The 18,798-nt window shown below is 42.2% G+C and overlaps 1 protein-coding gene and 1 pseudogene across 1 annotated transcript in view; both read right to left on the bottom strand.

The window, feature by feature from the left end:
• Positions 1-10,386, bottom strand: part of P3h2 (prolyl 3-hydroxylase 2) — a 153,888-nt gene extending 143,502 nt beyond the window's left edge. Inside the window, exon 1 of the mRNA XM_048346956.1 lies at positions 9,737-10,386. Within this exon, the coding sequence (XP_048202913.1) occupies positions 9,737-10,210 (474 nt within the window). The 5' untranslated portion in view covers positions 10,211-10,386. The remainder of the gene's footprint in view (positions 1-9,736) is intronic.
• A 6,375-nt stretch (positions 10,387-16,761) lies between these two features.
• Positions 16,762-17,550, bottom strand: LOC125351105 (annotated as a pseudogene).
• Between the last annotated feature and the right edge of the window lie 1,248 nt (positions 17,551-18,798).

Genomic DNA, 18,798 nt, shown 5'->3' with positions numbered 1-18,798 from the left:
ACTGAATCTAGTATTTTCAGATAATAAATCCCGGCAGGATCACTATGATAGCATGGAACTTCTGGAAAATCTGACATGTTGGATTTCACTCTGTGCCTGTTATTCTGTCTTTTCTCTTCCAAAACATATTCTTTTCCTAATTCATTTTTATTAAGCTTACTTAGGAAGAATGCTGACCCAGGTTTCATTTCTTTTTTTTTCCTCCCAGAAGCAAGCAGAATAGTTGTACAAGGAACAGCCCTGTATAAAGAAATGGAGGCTTTTACTTTCAGGGGATCTTCCATTTCACAAATATGTAAGTGGTGGTATTCTATGAGTTTCTTTTTAATTTTGTTGAGTTTGCATTTTTAGTATGAGTCTAAAAAGTGGTACCAATGGCAGTGTCACAGACACAGAAGTCAGGATCTTTAGGTTCTGATCCTGGATTTTCTTTTAATTTCTGAATAAACTTGGTCATTTTTTTTTTCCTCTCTGGAGATTTATTTTCCTTCTCTAAAGTAGGATGGTTGGAATCCCCATGCTCCAGGAAATTGGCATGGTACAGCTGTAGAAAGATGAGAAAGTGAGGGAGATGCAGGAGGAATACTTTCTTCTGTTCAACAAGAGGGGCTCAACTTGAACCTACTTATGGGGGTGGGGCATGAATGTTTTTGTTTGCATAGTTAACTCTGTTATTTGGAAACCACTTTTTCTAAGAAATCTATTTTTAGTTCTTCCTACTCACCAGTTAGATGTGAATTTTCCTTTCTTACCATGAAGAGTCAGAATTTTAAGGGAAAAGAAAGTAATGGAATTGGACTCTACTAGATGCATAGGTTCTTGACACACTCAGTGTAAGAGTCACAAGATGAAGCCAGGCTTATCACAGCTTTCAGTTCACAGAATGTCACAGAGCAAGCACAGAAAAAGAGAAAAGAAAATCTGTGGAAATGATTAGGACCCCTATGGTTAAGTTACATCCTTATTGTTAATCACATAGCTGGCAGCACAATAATGTAGTTTTCTCACTTGTATCATGGTTGGCACTTTCCCCTGAGAAAGCATGCACTATTTTAAATCCCTAAAAATGGTGAGGGTTGAGCCCTATTTTAGCCCATATCCTACAAATAGTAATGAAGGAGAAGCCACAGAAGTGGAAGGGAATCTGATTTCTTGACATCTCTTCCAAGATCATTTATTTATTAGCATGAAATTTGGTGGCTTACCCATCCCATGTAAATTGGAATGGTTCGAGCACAAATGTCCCAGGAATATCAGGGGATCATTGCAGAAAGATCGGGAACTGGAGGAGAATATGTTCCATTAATCTATGCCTAAGTGCAGCAGACATGATGGAAGAGGACCTAAAAATAAAAATTCCAAAGGAGTAGGTGTCCGTGAGTGTTTGCCAAGTTAAATAAGAAGCTCTATGGTTCCTGCTTATTAGAAGTAGACACCTTGCCTTTCTTCTACCACAATTTTTGTCTCCCATACCCCCCCCCATGTACTTTGACCCTTTACCTTTCAGACAGGCTTTCCCAGTGTTGACCACTAGTAGGACAATGTTGGGGAGGAGCCAGGGAGAAAAAGCAGAGAAGGAAACATAGAAAACTATACAGCAGAATAAAGCAGAACCCAGTGTGATCAAGTGAAAGCAGCCATTTCCCACAATCGTCTGCATCTCTCATCAGTATTAAAAAATAGCAAGCCAAACACAGCAAGGCCCACCACGCAGAAGGCCGACTCCCAATGACCCTGTAAAGATATGTCTGGCCATTTGGCAAACAGCTTTGGTAGAAATTGTATAGCTAGGAAATCAGACAGCAGGAAAGGAGGGATGAGTTAAATGACAGGAAAAGAATTAGGAAAGGAAGCTGTATTAAAAAAATAAAATAAAATAAAAAGACAGGAGGAATTGTTGTTCTTAACTAGAAATGTAAACTTTTCCACCAGACAATTGTGAATGTTGGCTGAGTGACCCATTTGTCATGTGAATGAAAATGAAGGGTGGGAGAAGCAGGGCCTCCTGTCTGCTCTGCCTCTGAAGGCAAGCAGTTCACTGCAGGTCTTCCTGAACCACTGATTCTACAGATGGCCCATCCCAAGGCAGCCATGTCCTCTGCATAGACTGTAAACATCTCAGGACTGCAAATTGGGATGCCTACATTTTGGGTCACATGCTGGACCTCCTTGATATGTCAGTCAGAGGCCAGTACCAACAGGTGTGAAATGACGGGAATAGACTGCTGATTGATCTTTGAGAAGTCTTCAAGCCACAGTAGCTTTATAGTTTCAATAATCACCATCTATAGCCTTTGTTAGATCACAAAGTTCTGCTTTTGGTTTTTTTTTTTTTAGGGGGAGGGGATGGAGGTGGTAGGAGGATGTCTTATGTCTTGAATTTGGGGACTGAGCTCTATCCTTGAGCTTTTTTGCTCAGACTAATGCTCTATCATTTGAGCTACAGCTCTAGCTCTCCCTCTCCCTCTGGTTTTCTGGCAGTTAATTGTAGATAATACTCTTACAAACTTTCCTGCAGGGCTAGGTTTGAATCTTCAGAGCTCAGCCCTCTAAGTAGCTAAGATTTCAGGCACAAGCCACCAGCGTTGGGCTTAAATCACATTTCTTGGGGAGAAAAATAATTATCTTTCTCGATCTCTCTTCTACTTTACTGACCAGGAGCAACTGTTTGTCTAACAGATGTTCTCTTGTCTACCCTTTCAGCCCTTAAAGTCTGTGCTTCTGAAAAATTCACAGTTAAGTAAATTCCTTAACATTACAAAAGAACCATTGTTATATCAAGTCCAATAAGTTTTTGCTTTAAATGAAGTAGTCTGTCTTTCAGACTTTATCAAATTCTACCCATTAGTTAGGCTGACATTTTATCAAACATGAACTAAAGAATTCTATGCAGTTACCTCTTTGGGGTTTAGTAATGAGTAAATGATATTACTGACAGATTATATGTGATTTTCAAAAGTGGGATCTGTTAAAAGAGAGAGAGAGAAAAAAAAAAGAGGTTTATGGCTTTTCTTCATTAAAGCCTGTAGAGTAATTTATGGTGCCCTGAGCTAAGAAGGGTGCAGAGGTGTAAGCAGTAGCTTCCCTCAACTAAGTGAATTCTAAGCAGTGGTAGCACTTTAAGTAGCACTTATCATTTATAAGGGAATTGATGAGTGGGAAGTGGCTGACCCAACAAATGTGATTCTAGCACTCAAAACCTAGGATCTGGCTAGAAAATGAACTTCCCAGATTTCCTTCCTAAAGAGTGGGAGAGGAAAAGGTAGTGAAGAATGCATTCTCATGAACCAAGCGCTACCCTCCCACCCACATACACAATAGCTCAATTATAAGACAGACAAAAGCCTTATCCCCTGAAGAAATAACTAATAATTTCAGAACAGTTATGGCAAGAAGGTAAAAATCGCCTCTTGTTTGAAATGACTTAGAATGTAATGAACATATTTTTTAATTGGAGAAAAAAGATGTAAATATTTTATTCAGAAAGCTTTTATTGTGAACTAAGGATGATACAGAGGTTGGCTAAGTTTTCAATTTCCCCTAGAAAGCATTCATTTCAGAAAGAGAAAGTGGCCAATGAAGTAGAATTGTAAGGAAATAATATGAGTTTACTTTTTTTTCCCTTTTTTATGAACTAGTAATAGATTCGGTCAAGCTAAAGGGATTTTAGAAAGATGGCACTAGAAGAGAGAAAGAATTGTGGTTAATTACATTACCTTCCCCCACCTCTCACCTATTTAATCCTGGGAAGGAAAACAAATGTCAAAGAGCAGAAAGCATGGACTCAAGAAGAAAAGCTGCAGGAGCAAGACTGTTAAGTCAAATAAATAAACAAAGAACAAGAGTTTTCTGTTCTCCCTTAAAATCATAAGGTTTCTATGAGAAAACACACACACACACACCGTCAAATCATTTCTGATTATCCAGGATACAAATGAGCAGGGAAATTATCTCTCAGATATTTGTTTAATTTCTAGAAATGTATTTAAAGTGGATATCATGTGTTATCAATTTCTGAATCACAATTTTAAGTAGCAAGAATTAAATGAGCAGAAAATAAAAAAGTGGAGTGCTGGGGAGATTGGCACCAACACCAGCTAGAACTTCCAAGCATTACTTAGGAAGAAGTCAGGCAGTCTGGGTCTCTGTCACCCCTTCTCCCTTCCCCCCACATATCAAATGGAACTCACACACCTAATATGACAAAACCTTCTGCCACCAAAGAGACTGTCCTCAATGACACTGCGTGTACATAGAATCAAACTATTCATTCCACACATATATAATGAGCATTATCTACTGCTCTAATTTTTGTGTTTGGAAGTTGGGGTTTATGTGATTGTTGGTGACCCAAATCAGACTTCTAATGCTCAATTTTCAATCAGATTTTAGTGTCCCAGTAATTAATAATAGTCATCTGTTTAATAACCATCTAGATCTGAGACTCTATATTTTAGGATATGAAAAAAAAATAGATCTTTTTTCTTATTTTCCTTCTCCCGCCCTCCCTCCCTCCTTCCTTCCTTCCCTCCTTCCCTTCTTCCTTCTTTCCTTCTTCCCTTTTTTCATAAAGATGTATGAACTCAGAGCCTCTCGTTTCTTAGGCTAGAGCTCTACTGCTTACACCATCATTTTTGTTGTTGTTTGTTTGTTGCTGGGGAGTACTTTGTTCTTGTTGTTGCTACTAGGTTTATTTTATTTATGTGTTTGTTAGTTTCAATAGACTCTCCTTCCCCACCAGGGCACAAAGACTGCACAGTTGCACAGTAATTCAACTACATAGGCTTTCCATTGTTGTAGCGGTTACAGGAATGTATGTGTCAGAAGTTCCTGCTTTTTTTTTTCCTTTTGTTCAGGTTGGCCTTGAACCATGGTTCATATGTTCTTAGCTTCCAAGGTAGTGAGGATTGTGGGTGCAAGCCATGGACACTTGGCACTAAGATAGTGCTTATCCTCAAGAAGCTTACATAAGTGATGGCAATTATATCAATTTTTCAGAATGGAGGTAAAAGTGAAAGTAAAAAGGCAGGAAAAGAACAAATTTCCTTCTGAGCATTCAGAAAAGAGAGCAATGATGGAAGTTGAGTTCAAAGTGAGTTGTGGAGGGAATTGGGAGGCCTCACAGAAATAAGCACTTTTTTGTGTGTCAGAAGAGTTAGAATTTGAACATGTAAAGAAGGAAAAGGGGGGGTAAAAACACTGTTATAATTAGTAATGAGAAATTAAGCCAGGCATGTCCCAGCAATCAGAAGATTAGGACAGTTGAATCAAGTGTTCAAGGCTGTCATGGAGGAAGAGTCTATGTTTAAAAGCCAAAAACAAATGCACACCTACAAAAAAGAAGGAGGAGGGGGGAGAGGGATCAAGAGGGGGACAGGGAGAAGGACAGGGAAGGGAGGGAGGAGGAGGAAGAGAAGGAGAAGAAGGAGGAGGAAGAAGATGGGGAAGGAAGAAGACCATGGCCATGAGGACAAAGAACTAGAAGAAGAGGACGGGGGAGGGAAGGGGGAAGGAGAAGTTGTTGTTATCATGTCTGATGTTTACTGAGAATAAAACCTTGTTCCAGGCCATTTGCATCAATCATGTCTGAAACAACTCAACTTAAACCAAGCAGGTAGTCCTAGCATTTCCTTATTTTGTAAATACTAAGACACCGAATGTTTTTGCAATTTGTTCACAGACCTGAATCTCTGACCTACTTATTTCCAAGGAAGAATGGACAAGGACAAATGATGCAAGTGTTAAACAGAAAACCAAGAGTGTCCATTGATCTCTTTGGCTGAGACAGAGCTAAAGGAGGCCAGACTGAGAAGGGAACGGGAAAATGAGGCTGCATAAAAAGATTTGGGCTCTATGGAGTACCAAGGAGAAAACACTGAAGGTTTCTCAACAGAAATGCTACTATAAAAGCAATTTTAGTGGGGGTGCCACTGGCTCAGGCTTATAATCCTAGCTACTCAGGAAGCTGAGATCTGAGAATTGCAGTTGGAAGGCAGTCTGGGAAGGAAAATCTTTTGAGACTCTTCTCAAAAGCCAGAAGTAGAGGCCTGGCTCAAGTGGTAGAATGCTAGCATTGAGCACAAAAGATCAGGGACAGTACCTAGGTCCTAAGTTGAAGTTCCCCCCACCCCAAGCAGTTTCAGGATTTAGGCATGAATTATAGATTTTATCTTAGAAATTGAAGTGATAAAAATAAAAAAAAAACTTTAAGTCTCACCTTACTTTCACACACACACACACACAAAAATGTGGCTAGAAGCCAGATGGAACAACTGCTTCCTAACTGCTCAGATTCCCAACATGCCAGATGTCAAGGAAGATTCTTCACAGCAGTCACTAAGTGAAATGTAATGAAAGTCAGTGACCCGCAGGACCAGAACCGTCTCATCCCTGGAGCTGTCCAAATTTGGCATTAGGACAGCCTTGGGGAAGACAGCAATATGAAACCTGAGACCATCTGTGGCCGGAGATCAGTTCTCAGAGAGCCAGTCTCCTCGTCCTAGGCTCATTTCACCAAGTCATGTTGGTCTTCCATAAAATATGTGACACTGAATATGACCTTTCCCTTTCTGGATATTCTTTTCCTCATCTGGGAAAACAGAAAGTTCATTCAATAGATCTTAGACATCACACCTTTTAACTCTTCTTCCTGTTTAATACATGCTTAAAGGGTGTGCTTCTATTAGCTAGAGCTTCTGCAGTTTGTAAAACGACTTCTAGCTGAGAACAGTAATAAGCTAAAGAGGCATAGCTCAACCTGGTCAGGATTGTACTTCAAACTGGATCACTGATGTCCAAAGTAACTCAGTATTACAAGCCATTGGATCATGTCCAGGCACAAGTAAAGATTACCTCTCTTGACCAATGAATGCAAACCCTAGAATCCAGAGCTATGAGATCCTGACAATGTCCTTTTGTTGTTGGAGAGTTTTTGTTGTAGTCTCCAGTGACTGTATGTGTCTGCGTAAAGGAAACCAAACAGTTGCTAAAACTGTACTTCTTAGGTACATAGAGAGCAAGGAACCATGTTTCAGATTTTAATAAACTCCCAGCTATCAAATACAAATTCCCAAAGGAGAGATTGCCAGTTTTGTGGAGATAAGAAATTGGGTTTGTAGGGAGGTGGTTAAAGGAAGGAGAAAGAAGCAGCAGGAATTGTTCTGCCTTCAGGATTCTGCCAAATAGTTGTGGAAGGACTTACTCATAAACTTCATTGGTTTATCAACAATGGCTAATAGTTCACTGCAAAGATGTCTATGCATGACTTGTTCTTCTAACTCTTGCACTGAAAAAATCTGTAGGCTGTTCAATCATTGACTTCACCTTCTTTAACCTCCAACCAGGAGACAGGAACAAGGGAATAACTGACAAATGCCAACATTAACAGTGTGAAGCAAACATAATTACAGAACCAAAGTAACCCACATATTGACAGTTACTGCATGGTTATTTACTTTTGTAAAACCAAGGAAAATCTGTCCAAGATACGTAACAGAAACACCCAGAAGAGAGTCCACCTCATTTCTGAGACTCTATGGAGGAACATTTTACAGTGGTCATGGTCATGTTGTAACATAGCCACCTACATTCTTCTGGGGGAACTAGTTTAGGGTATCTTTGCTGTCAGACATTCAAGATCTTTTCTCTGCCAAAAAATGATCAATATCTTGAAGATCACCCCCTCTGGATATAAATCAGGCCATTTACTTAGAAGAAATCACAGTTATATTTAATGAGTGCCTTAGCAAATCCATCAGAAAGCACAAGTGCATAAGTCCTCAGAAGACAAGGCCTAAAGAGGCTTTGGGTTTCCTCCCCATTTCTTGCCTAAGGCACTAATGTATGACCGACCCTCAGCATCTTCCCACAACACACAGAAGTTAAGAATCATAGTTGTGAGTTGGGTACTGGTGGTTCAGGCCTGTAATCCTAGCTACTCAGGAGGCTGAAATCTGAAGATGAAGATTCAAAGTCATCCCATGCAGGAATCTGTGAGACTCTTATTTCCAATAAATAACCAAAAAAAAAAATAAAAAGCTGAAAATGATGTTGTGGTAGAATGCTAGCCTTGGGAAAAAGAGCAAAAGAAGCTCAAGGATAGCACTCAGGTCCTGAGTTCAAACCCTAAGACTGGGGGGAAGAGTCACAGTTGCAACTTTATCACCTCCATCTGACAGCTATAAACTCCATGGCATTACAACCTATAATGAGAGAGACTTTGTGGGACATCTGAACATGGTGTGTATTTCCATCTTCTTAAAAAGTCTGAAACCAGGCACTTGGGGCTCACAGCTATAATCCTAACTACACAGGAGGCCGAGATCTAGGATCACAGCTCAAAGCCAGCCCAGAAAAGTCCATGAGACCCTTTTCCCCCAAACCAGGAGTGGAGCTGTGGCTCAAAGTGATAGAGCAGTGATAGCCTTGAACAAGAACGCTCAGGAACAATGCCTAGGTACTGAGTTCAAGCCTTACAACCAACCAAAGGAAACAAACAAACAAACAAAAACCAGCCTGATCCTTCCCCAGCTGACTTAACCCTTGCTTGACCCTTCTCCAAGGGCTATGGAAAAGACTTGATATATTGACTTGGAAAGCTGGAAGTTGGGAGTAAAAACTGTGACTTCTGAGCAACATAAGTGAGTAGCATGGAGGGTTGAGGAATTCATTCTAAATCCTCTCTGTTGAAGTATTCAAACAGATCTCCCAAATCGTGTGTGAGATAAATATGCCAACTTACAAGGCCTTCCTCCTGACACTAACTTCAGGGAAATTAAGTACACAAACATAAACCAGGAAGAGAGCAGGGGGCATCTGATTTCAAGTAACCCAGGCAGATTTGAGTCTCCAGGCACTGGAAGCCTTCCACCAAGTGAGAAACAGCACTAATGGATACTCTCAATGAGATAGCCTAGCACCACTTCAGTGCCCTCAAAGGAATCTCTGCAATCTTCACTATTTGTTTGTTTGTTTGTTCCTCTACTGGGCCTTGAACTCAAAGCCTGCGTACTGTCCTGTACCTTTTGTTGTTGTCGTTTGATAGCACTCTCATGAGCCACAACTCTACTCTGAGATCAGATTGATCTCCGAAGCCTCCTTAGTAGCTATGATTACAGGCAGGAACCTCTAGCTGCTCTTCTATCTGTCTATCTGTCTATCTATCTATCTATCTATCTATCTATCTATCTATCTATCTATCTAAAAAAAAATAAAGTCACTTTGCTTAACAGGGGATTTACTTTTAATTCTGCCAGACTTTAGAGAAAAGGCACAAATGCTGTATGGTGAGGAAGAGGAGACAGAAGAGAGATAAGGATGGATATGTGCCATGAGCCATTCTCAAGGAGGAAACTTAGGGTCAGCTTACCTTGGCCCAAAACTCATGGATACTTAAAATATCATATCAGTACCGCGCAGAGGGGGGGGGGGGGAAGGCAGAGAGAAACAGAGAAAGACAGAGAGACAGAGACAGAGACAGAGAGAGACAGAGAGACAAAGAGATATGCTGGGAGAGAAAGAAACCAGACAGGCCCAAGTTCCAATCGTCTTGGGTACAGAGCTGGGGCCACCTGATGTCTTCCTTCTCAAACATGAGGCAAACCCTAAGAGTCGCATCGAGGAGGTTAAAGGGGCAGAGCAACGCCAAGATGACCAGAGTCGTAGTAAGGGAGGACTGGAGATCGCATGCCCGGCGAGGCGGGAATGCTAGGCGTGGACGAGCGCGCGCGTGGGGTACCTTGATGTAGGCCCGCTGCAGGTAGTTGTAGGGTACTCGGCGCTGGAAGTCGCTGCGCACGTCCTCGCTGACGCGGTGTCTGGACTCGGGTCCCCCCAGGCGCTGGTGCTGACAGCTGCGGTAGCAGCGCGCCCGCTCTAACAGGGCGCGGAAGAACGGTAGCTCAGCCCCAGGCCCGGCTCCGGGCGGGATGAGCGGGCGGCGCGCCGCACAATGCCGGGCGCAGCGCGTGCGGATCTCCCGCAGTCGCCGGTGGCTGCGCAGCGCCGCTTCCAAGTCGCGCACCGCTCGCTGGAAATCTCCGCTGTAATAGGCAGCTACGCCGCTAGCGTAGAGCAGATCGTAGGGCAGCAGAGGCCCGCGCTCGGGCTCGGGCTCGGGTTCCTGGCGCCGGCTGTCCTGGGGACCGCCCCGCAGTGGCGGCGGTAGCAGCAGCAGCAGCGGCAGTAGCTTCGTCCAGATGCGCTCCCGCATCCTCTGCCGCAAAGAGGCGCAACGCGGGCGGCCAGCACCAAGACTGCTCCGGGGACCCTCGCGTCTGGTTTCCTCTCTCTCCTCCGCCCTCTAAAGCGCGTGGGTCCCACAAGCGACTGGCCCTTGCCTACAGCCCCAGGTGACCGCCCCGCGCTCGGTGTGCCTAGAGGCGGAGGCCCGGCGCGGCCAGCTGCTCTTAAAGGGACGCCCACAGCTCACACGCTCCTCCTGCTGCCCAGCGTCTGCAAGCCGAGCTCCCAGGCACAGGACCACTTCTGCGGGCGGCAGGCACGTGGGCCCGGCCCAGGGGCTGGTAGGAGCTTTACACGTGGGTTCTCCTCTAGGCTATTCCTCTCACTTCCATACAGGATAACACTTCAGCACCGAATGAGGTCTCCATCATTCTCTGGAATCCACATCGGTGTCTAGTAGTTTGCAAAGCTCTTCACCAGGTGGCTCATGCCAGTAATCCTAGCTTCTGGGGAGAAGGGGGATGGCTGAGATCTGAGGATCACGGTTCAAAGCCAGCCTGGGAGGAAAGTCCATGAGATTCTTATTTCCAATAAACTATTCCGAAAAAGGTGGAAGTGACTCTGTGGTTCAAGTGCTAGAGCACTAGCCTTGAGCACAGAGAGCCTTGGAGACAGAGCCCAAGCCTAGATTCAAGCCCCATGAACCCCCCCCAATAAATGAATGAATGAATAAATATATAAACAAACAAAATCCAAAGCTCTTCACCTTCAGATGAATCCAAAGCTCTTCATCTTCAGATGATGCCACATGGCTCCATCTCAAGACCTGGAAAAAGTGCCTAGTTGCAATATTCACAAGTTTACATAGCTGCGAATTAGGAAAGGAAACAGCCGTGGGCCTTTGTCATCAAAAGTTACTGCTCCTTCTCTTTGGGAGGGTCTCTTGCATCTGACTGTGCGTATACATACAAGTTTCTGTTTTGGAACAGGGGATTGGGGCAGGGAAAGAAAAATAAACAGCCTGCCTTTCCTTGCAGCCCATGGCAACTGGACACAGAGAACTGCTGGAGGAAAGTGAAGCTGTATTTAGATTCTGACCCTGTGCTTGGTTGTGGACAACTGAGCCTCACGTTTCCTCATGGTAAAACAGCCAAACACCAAACATGCCAAAGGATATGCAGATATAATAAGTTCTTATTGGAAGAATTGAACAAAGATGCAATTTAATATCCAGTAATCAAGGAGTTAAGCAATGAACATCAATCTGGGAATGGGAAAAAAGACAGAAAAACCACTGCCAGACTCCCTGGGGCTAGCCGGAGGCTCTCTGACTCCTCTGCTCCCCTTTGCCATAAATACCTTTGTAGCCAAGGTGTTCCCTGCTTTCTGGAACCTTGGCACCACATCCTCTGAAGAATTTGTGCCAGTTGATGTGCCAAATCCTAGATTCCATGGTGCCTAACACCTACCCTGAGGAAGTAGTTTCATTGTCTCCAGTTGCCTGTGGAAATTTGATGGTAATCTTCTGGCTACTGGATTGGTGACCCAGAAGGAAAGATAATGATTAAGAGCTGCATCTGTTCTACTGGAATTTCCCACTGCAAGTTTTTGTACTGGAGTCACCCCTATGTGGAGGAGGTTGTCAGAGTCATGTTTGGTCCTTTATTCATTTTGTTGAGTTTCACTACTTTGTTCATAAACAATTATAGTGGTATAACTACAAGGGACACTGTATCATTTCTTTTCACTAAGCCTCACAAATTTGCCTGAATTGTCATGCCCCACAGATAGAAAAGCTCCAAGTTAGTGCTATTTGTATAAGGAATGACTTGGTTCTTCATTATTCTGGAAATAGCACTTGGGTCATTGTCTAGACTTCTTTTTTTTTTCTGTAGGTAGTGTCTGTATTTTCACATAAAGACTCTGGAGTCTAGAGTTATCAGTCCACCTGTGGAAGATTTTGAAACACACTAGGATAGAAAATACTGCTGGGAGACACTGGATAAAGTGCCAGAGCTTTGTGTAATTGATTGATGTTATTATTTTTTAAGTTCTAGATTCTTTGTGATATTTCAGCTCTATGTTCACAGATACTTCTATATTGTTAAAATGTGTCTGGTAAACTCATATTTTTGAATGTCTGACTGAAAAGCAAGTGTTACCCCAAAAAAGAAGAGATAATTAAGTCAGCCTCCTCATCTCTGGGGAGTTCAGTGTTGTAACAAGAAATGAATTGGACAACAGTACAAGGTAAGAATGTGGCATGTTTTTGGTTAAATATGCTATAAGAACATAGAAGCTGAAAAGATGGAAAATAATATGGGAGAAATTATAACTGTCAGAGTCAAAAGCCTATGGGCTCCAACCACACAAACATCCTTCAGCTGCCCAATTCAGTCATGTCCTTTCAAGCTTTCTGTATGCTCTACTACACTATTTTCTTCTGCACAAATCCTGTTCAACTCTAGAGAAATCATTTAATGAAGACTTCTGATTGTTTGGAACATTGGAATGATTATAAAATTGAAGTATTCATATCTAGTGTCTGCTCTGTGAGATTCTGATTTAGTTGATCTGCTTGGGGTAGTACCTAGCATTTTTAGAAGTTTTCTAGATGAGTGTAAGATATAGGAAATCACTGGTCTAAAGAAAGTGCTTTGTGTGGTGGGGATTGGTGAGTCTGAAACCTGGGAATAGGTACAGTTTTGTGCTGTACTTCGGATCTGTCTTCCCCCAAAAAGCCAACCTAACTTACCTTTTAAGGCTGAATCAGATATCAAAGAAAAATTTGACTATATAGTTGTAAGAGCTACGTGATGTAAAAAAAAAATTGTTTTCCTGTTGAGCTCTGCCCAGTGGTACTTTCTGTGTTGAAAGACAGTCATCTGATGTTCTCTTGCACTACTGTACTTCCTGCTGGAGGTGCGAAGAACATATGTCATCTTCCTCCAGGCCTTTTCTCAGTCAGTTAACTAGGTCACATCTCAGATTTCTTAATTCACTACGTCCCAATTTTTTTTTTGAAACAAAAATCATACTATGTGACAAGAAACTCTCCGTGTAGCCCAAGATATCCTCTCACAAGATATGAAACCCCAGTTGGCCTAAGTGATCCTCCTGCTTCAGCCTCCAAAACACTGGAATTGCAGGTTTGTAATACCACATTAGACCCAGTTTGCATTTATAACAAATCCTTTGCTGATGCTAAGGCTCTTAGTATATAAAACATCCTTTATAGTCCACTTGGTTGTGACTTGCCATTCTCAAACTTTTTTTGTGCTATCAAAATCAAAATCAAAAAATAAATGAGGAGACAGGTGGATAATACCTGTAATCTTTGCTACTCAAGAGGCTGAGATCTGGGGGATTGCAGTTGGATACCTCTCCAGGCAGAAAAGTCCCAGAGACTCCATCTCCAAAACAAGCAGCAGGCTTGAGGCCTGCCTCAAGGTAGTAGAGCACCAGCTGATCAAGCATGCCAAACAAGCACAATACCCTATGTTCAAATTCTAATACCAGAAAGATTTTAAATAAATAGATACAAAGCCCTGAAATGGGATTCAGCCGGGGCCTTCCTGTTTTTAGCAAGTTCTTAGTTATTCTGATACTCAGCAAAGCTTGAGAACATTAACAAATGAAAATTGGCAACTGGAGATAATTGTGTGAACCCAGAGACAATGGACAATGTCTGTTGAGTAGAGATGGAGGAAAGGACCATTGATGTCAGTATCTGCTGTAGAGAAGGTAAGGTTACTGCTAATCTGTCTATGAGAAACAGGACAAGTCTTCCACAGGAGCGTTATTTATCTTAAGCGACAATGGCAATGTCAATATTGCCAGAGTTGACCTTGAGAAAACAGACACAGCACACTGTGGTACTGCAATCCCTACCCATTCCAATATACAAAGGAGAAGCCTTAGGCCCACAAGTCACATGCACAAGAAGTGACAAAAGGACACTTAGCTTTATGCACTGAACTATAAATCATACTTGCTAGATGTCATGGAGCCCCAGGTGATAATGTTTTGAAGAAAGAAATGCATGAAGAAAGAAACCATGAGTGGAGAAGTGTTGGGAACGTACAATGTTAAATCTTCTGCTAAAAACGGTAGAAACTGGGAGCTGCAATTTCACTTTTGTTCTCTATTCCTTACAAAGAACAGCCAAAGTACAAGAGAGGCCATCCAAAAAATGCTAAAAGTGATTCAATCATTTCCCTTTTTATTATAGTTGGCATGGATCTTGACAGAAGCTAGAATTTCCTTTTTGACTTCTGTTTATATGTCATCAGCATCATTCCACTTGCTGACTTTAGGAAAATATCAGCAGAAAGGAATTCAAAAAGAGATCTTCAAATATTTCTGAATTTTGCCAAATCAACTTAACTTTTGGACATGACTTTTCTCCTTCTTAAATCCTTATGAAAGACTATAAAGCCTACACAGACTTGGACTGTAGAGTTAGTCAACATTTTCCACAAGCAAACCTGATATTAGTTTATTTTAATCATGTGTAACTAGGGCTCTCACCTACCTCAAGCATCTTTGATTCCTTTGAAATGAAAGGAATAATTCTTGCTGTGCAACAAATCAGTCCGTGTTTGGCTGTTGTTGATGCTGGCCACAAAAAAGACTTGTATGGAATACTTTTTTTTTTCTTACACAAATAGGATCATCTGAAAACATTTTTTCCCTAAATAACTTAGTGTGAAAAGTAAGCTACCAACAGTGAGAGGAAAAAGGCCTTCCTGGAGGAGGAGGGTTTTTTTTTCCTTTAAAGAAAAATTAATATTTAACTTACATTTGAAATCAAACAGGGACTGCTACATTCCAGGTCTGTTTGTTCCTTTCCAAAGTCTTTAATAGCCCTTTCCCCATGCTTACCTTAATTCTTGATGGAGCTTTGAAATTCCAAATCAAACAGAACTTGCAAACACTCTCTCCTTATTTTCACATAGAAATTCTAACTTCATTCCTTAAGAGACATATTTGTTGAGTGAAAAAAAAAATGAGGTGAATAAATAATGCAAATGCTTCCCCAAATAATCTAAACTAAACAAACACAATTCACATAAAAATCCATAGACTGTTCTGTCAATTCTTTTCACAAATATTAAGTCCCTTAATTTTCAAAAGTTCCTTTGAGTAAGGCAATAGTACTGTGACTTTTTTTTTCTGAGTGAGAAAATGGAGCTTGTCAAGGAGAAATAACTTGCCTAAGGCCATACTTTGCAAAAGTTCATGCCAATAGTAAGCCTACTTAATCCTTTCTCTGATGTATTCTACTGCCTCCTTGCTTCTAAGCTTGAAATATTCACATAGTTCCTGTCAAAATTCTCTTTTGATTACACTTGTACAGACCATATTCTTCATTAATCATTAGCTGTTTTGTTAGTCATTCAACTGAAGTCACAGACACCTAAAACTATTCTGCAAAATAAGTATGAACAGTGGTGTGTGTGTGTGTGTGTGTGTGTGTGTGTGTGTGTGTGTGGCCTTATATAATGAATAGACACTGAATATGATCATGAGCTCATGGTCATATAATACATACATATATACATTATATGTGTGTACCAATATTGATAATGGCAGAAAAAAATAGATCTTAATTCATGTCAACACAAGAAATGCTAGATAACTGTCCACGAATGTAAAAAAGATAAAAAATGGGGGGCTAGGAATATGGCCTAGTGGTAAAGTGCTCGCCTCGTATACATGAAGCCCTGGGTTCGATTCCTCAGCACCACATATATCGAAAAAAGCTGGAAGTGGAGCTGTGGCTCAAGAGGTAGAGTGCTAGCCTTGAGCAAAAAGAAGCCAGGGACAGTGCTCAGGCCTTGAGTCCACGCCCCAGGACTGGCAACAAAAACAAAAGGATAAAAAATGAAAATACAATGAAATGAAACAACAACAAATTCCCTATATTCAATTGGAGGATTTAGGACAGCAGAATACCATGTCTGCCAGGAGCTATTTTTTCACATTGATATAAATCCTCACACTGTTTTATCTCCTTCTTTTCTCTTGTTAGCAGGGTCACTGACCTCACATTTCAGGCTAAGCTAGGATGGAGGCCTCAGTGACTGGGTCTAGTTTAACTGTCTAGCACTTCAAGAAGGCTTTGTGATATCACCGTATGCTTTGCTGTTCTCTTATTTTTTTTTTTTTAGCAGTAACATTTTCATCTTTATTAGTCATCTTGAATGTCTGTAGACTTAAACCTTGGGTCCCAACAGCTTTCTCTGTTGAGAATTTTTTAACAGTGGTTCCTAGGAGATGGCAGCTGTAGCAGCTTCTAACCAAGCACCTACAACACCTGTAATTACTGTTTCTCACTGTCACCTCTGCAAAAACTTTTAAAAGCAGCTTTAGGCCAGTTCTGTGAACTTGAGGTCAGGCCTACAAAGTCCTTCCAAAGCTGACAACAGAGATCCCAAACTCTACACACCAGTTTACAGCAAGAACTGGTCACCAGGACTCAGAAGGAGGCTGTGGGCTCTGGGGGCTGAGAGCTCCACCATTCCTACCACACTAGCAGGACCTACGTGCAGAATGAGCCTGCAGGTCTAGTCTCTTGCTCACCACAGCTGTTATTTCACATCTTTTCCCTGGATTTCTTCTGTTTCTTTTGTTCTTCATATTCAAGTATTTTCTGTTGGAAATAACCTGCAGAGGATGCCTGCTCTTCTCGGCTTCCTGAATGAAAAGAGAGAAGAGCTGAGTCTTCACAAATTTCTTCACAAATAGTTGGTTTGTGTTGGAAGTCAGAGCCTTATAGAAGGCCCGTTCTTGGAAGTGGCCTTGCCCATTGGCCTCCCGCTTGATGTAGGAAGCATAGTGACGGACCGTTTTGACAAAGAACTGCACAAAAGGGCCCGAAACATGTTCATTGATTTTTTTCTGAAGTCTTTAACTCATTGATCCCCTGACCAAGGGAGGCTAAGATGTCATCTTGAAGCTTCGGTGGTAGGATGTCTTTTTCATCACCTACTGACAAGAAGAAGACTCCTTCACAAAGATCCACCAGCAGCACTTAACTCCATTTTACAGATGTGGAAACTCGAGGCTTAAAGAGATGAAGTAACTTGCCCCAAATCAAACAGCTGTTAGCAGCAGAGCTGGGGTCCAGATCCAGGTCTGCCTGGCTCCAAATCCACGCACTCTTCTTGCTGCAGCATACCTCTTCCATGGGGCTGTCCATCAGCTCCTGTCGAAAGCTCATTTGGACTCCAACCATGAAGGGGGTGGGGCAGCAGTCAGTGGAAGACTCCCTGGGACGACGGGAATGTAGGTGTTTGCCCAGCTGAAGGGGTAGAGCAGCGCAGCGGCAGCATGGATGCACTGAGACAGAGTGCTCAGCCCCATGTGATCTCACATGGCTCTCTTGGGGCCCGTTGAGGTTATTGAAAGCTACCAGGTCGGTGCCTTAGTTAACTTGGGAAATTCCTAGGTTCCAGAAATCTGTGTGCAAGGATTCCTTTATGGAAAGTCCCACAGAGGTGGCTGCTGTAGGCTTTGCAACAATGCATTCTTCAGGTAGTTACTGCTCAAGTCACCACTTAGTCCCTTACACACACACACACACATACACACACACACAGAGTGAGAGAGAGAGAGAGAGGATAGATAGATAGACAGATAGATAGATGACAGAAAGATAGGTAGACAGAGAGAATCAGAGAGACAGGGAAGAGTCAGAGAGGGAGAGAGAGAGAGAGAGAGAGAGAGAATCAATCTCTGGCTTCTCTCTTCTCTGCTAGCTTTCATAGCTCTTCATTTTTCCAGCCAAATTGTACCTCGCTGAGGCCAATAAAAACATAGATACAGAAACCTAGGTTCCGACTCTTAGTACCAAGCTAGCACTTCCTGTATCAGAAAGACTAAGTCTTTGAGGGTCTAGTTAAATCCCCAGCTGACTGGAAGTCCCCTCCCAGCACGAACCTCAGGATCTGAAAATTCTATATAGGAAGGAAGTTGGGAGTGAGGATATTTTCCTGGAGGTACATCGCCTAATCTGCTTTCCAAATGCTGATGTGAGGGAAAAGGCCGGAACCTGAGGCCTGGGCTACCACAGAAACCCCCTGCTTCCACACAGGACTAGAGGTAGACAAGCTATTTCCAAAGCAGATGATACCTCTTCCACAGGGATGAGCCTAGGGATAGTTCCTTTGTGGTGATCACTGGTTTTCTTAAATTTTCAATACACAAACCCTAATCCCTATCCAAACTTCTTTTCCTTTGGAGCCCACAATATTCACCTTCCCTCTACCTTCTGGTATTTCCCCAACTTCCTTTTCCTTTTCTCTTTTTCATTTCTATGTAAGGGCTGGGGCTTGAACTCAGGACAGGCTGCTCTCCTTAGATTTTTCGCTCAAGGTTGACACTCTACCACTTGAGCCATAGCTCCACTTCTGGCTTTTTTTTTTTTCTAGTTAATTGGAGATCAGAGTCTCACAGATTGATTTCTCTGCTAGGGCTGGCTTCAAACCTTGATCCTCAGATCTCAGCCTCCTAAGCAGCCTGGATCCCTAGTTTCCTTTTCTTCCCTAAAGGTTAGAACCAAGGTTGTTGTTAGGTTTTTTAAAGTAGGTAGCCGTTAAAGGAAAACGCCAC

This window comes from Perognathus longimembris, chromosome 5 (assembly GCF_023159225.1).
Source record: "Perognathus longimembris pacificus isolate PPM17 chromosome 5, ASM2315922v1, whole genome shotgun sequence".
In the NCBI taxonomy this organism is placed as follows: Eukaryota; Metazoa; Chordata; class Mammalia; order Rodentia; family Heteromyidae; genus Perognathus; species Perognathus longimembris.
This window is presented reverse-complemented; position numbering and strand designations above follow the sequence as displayed.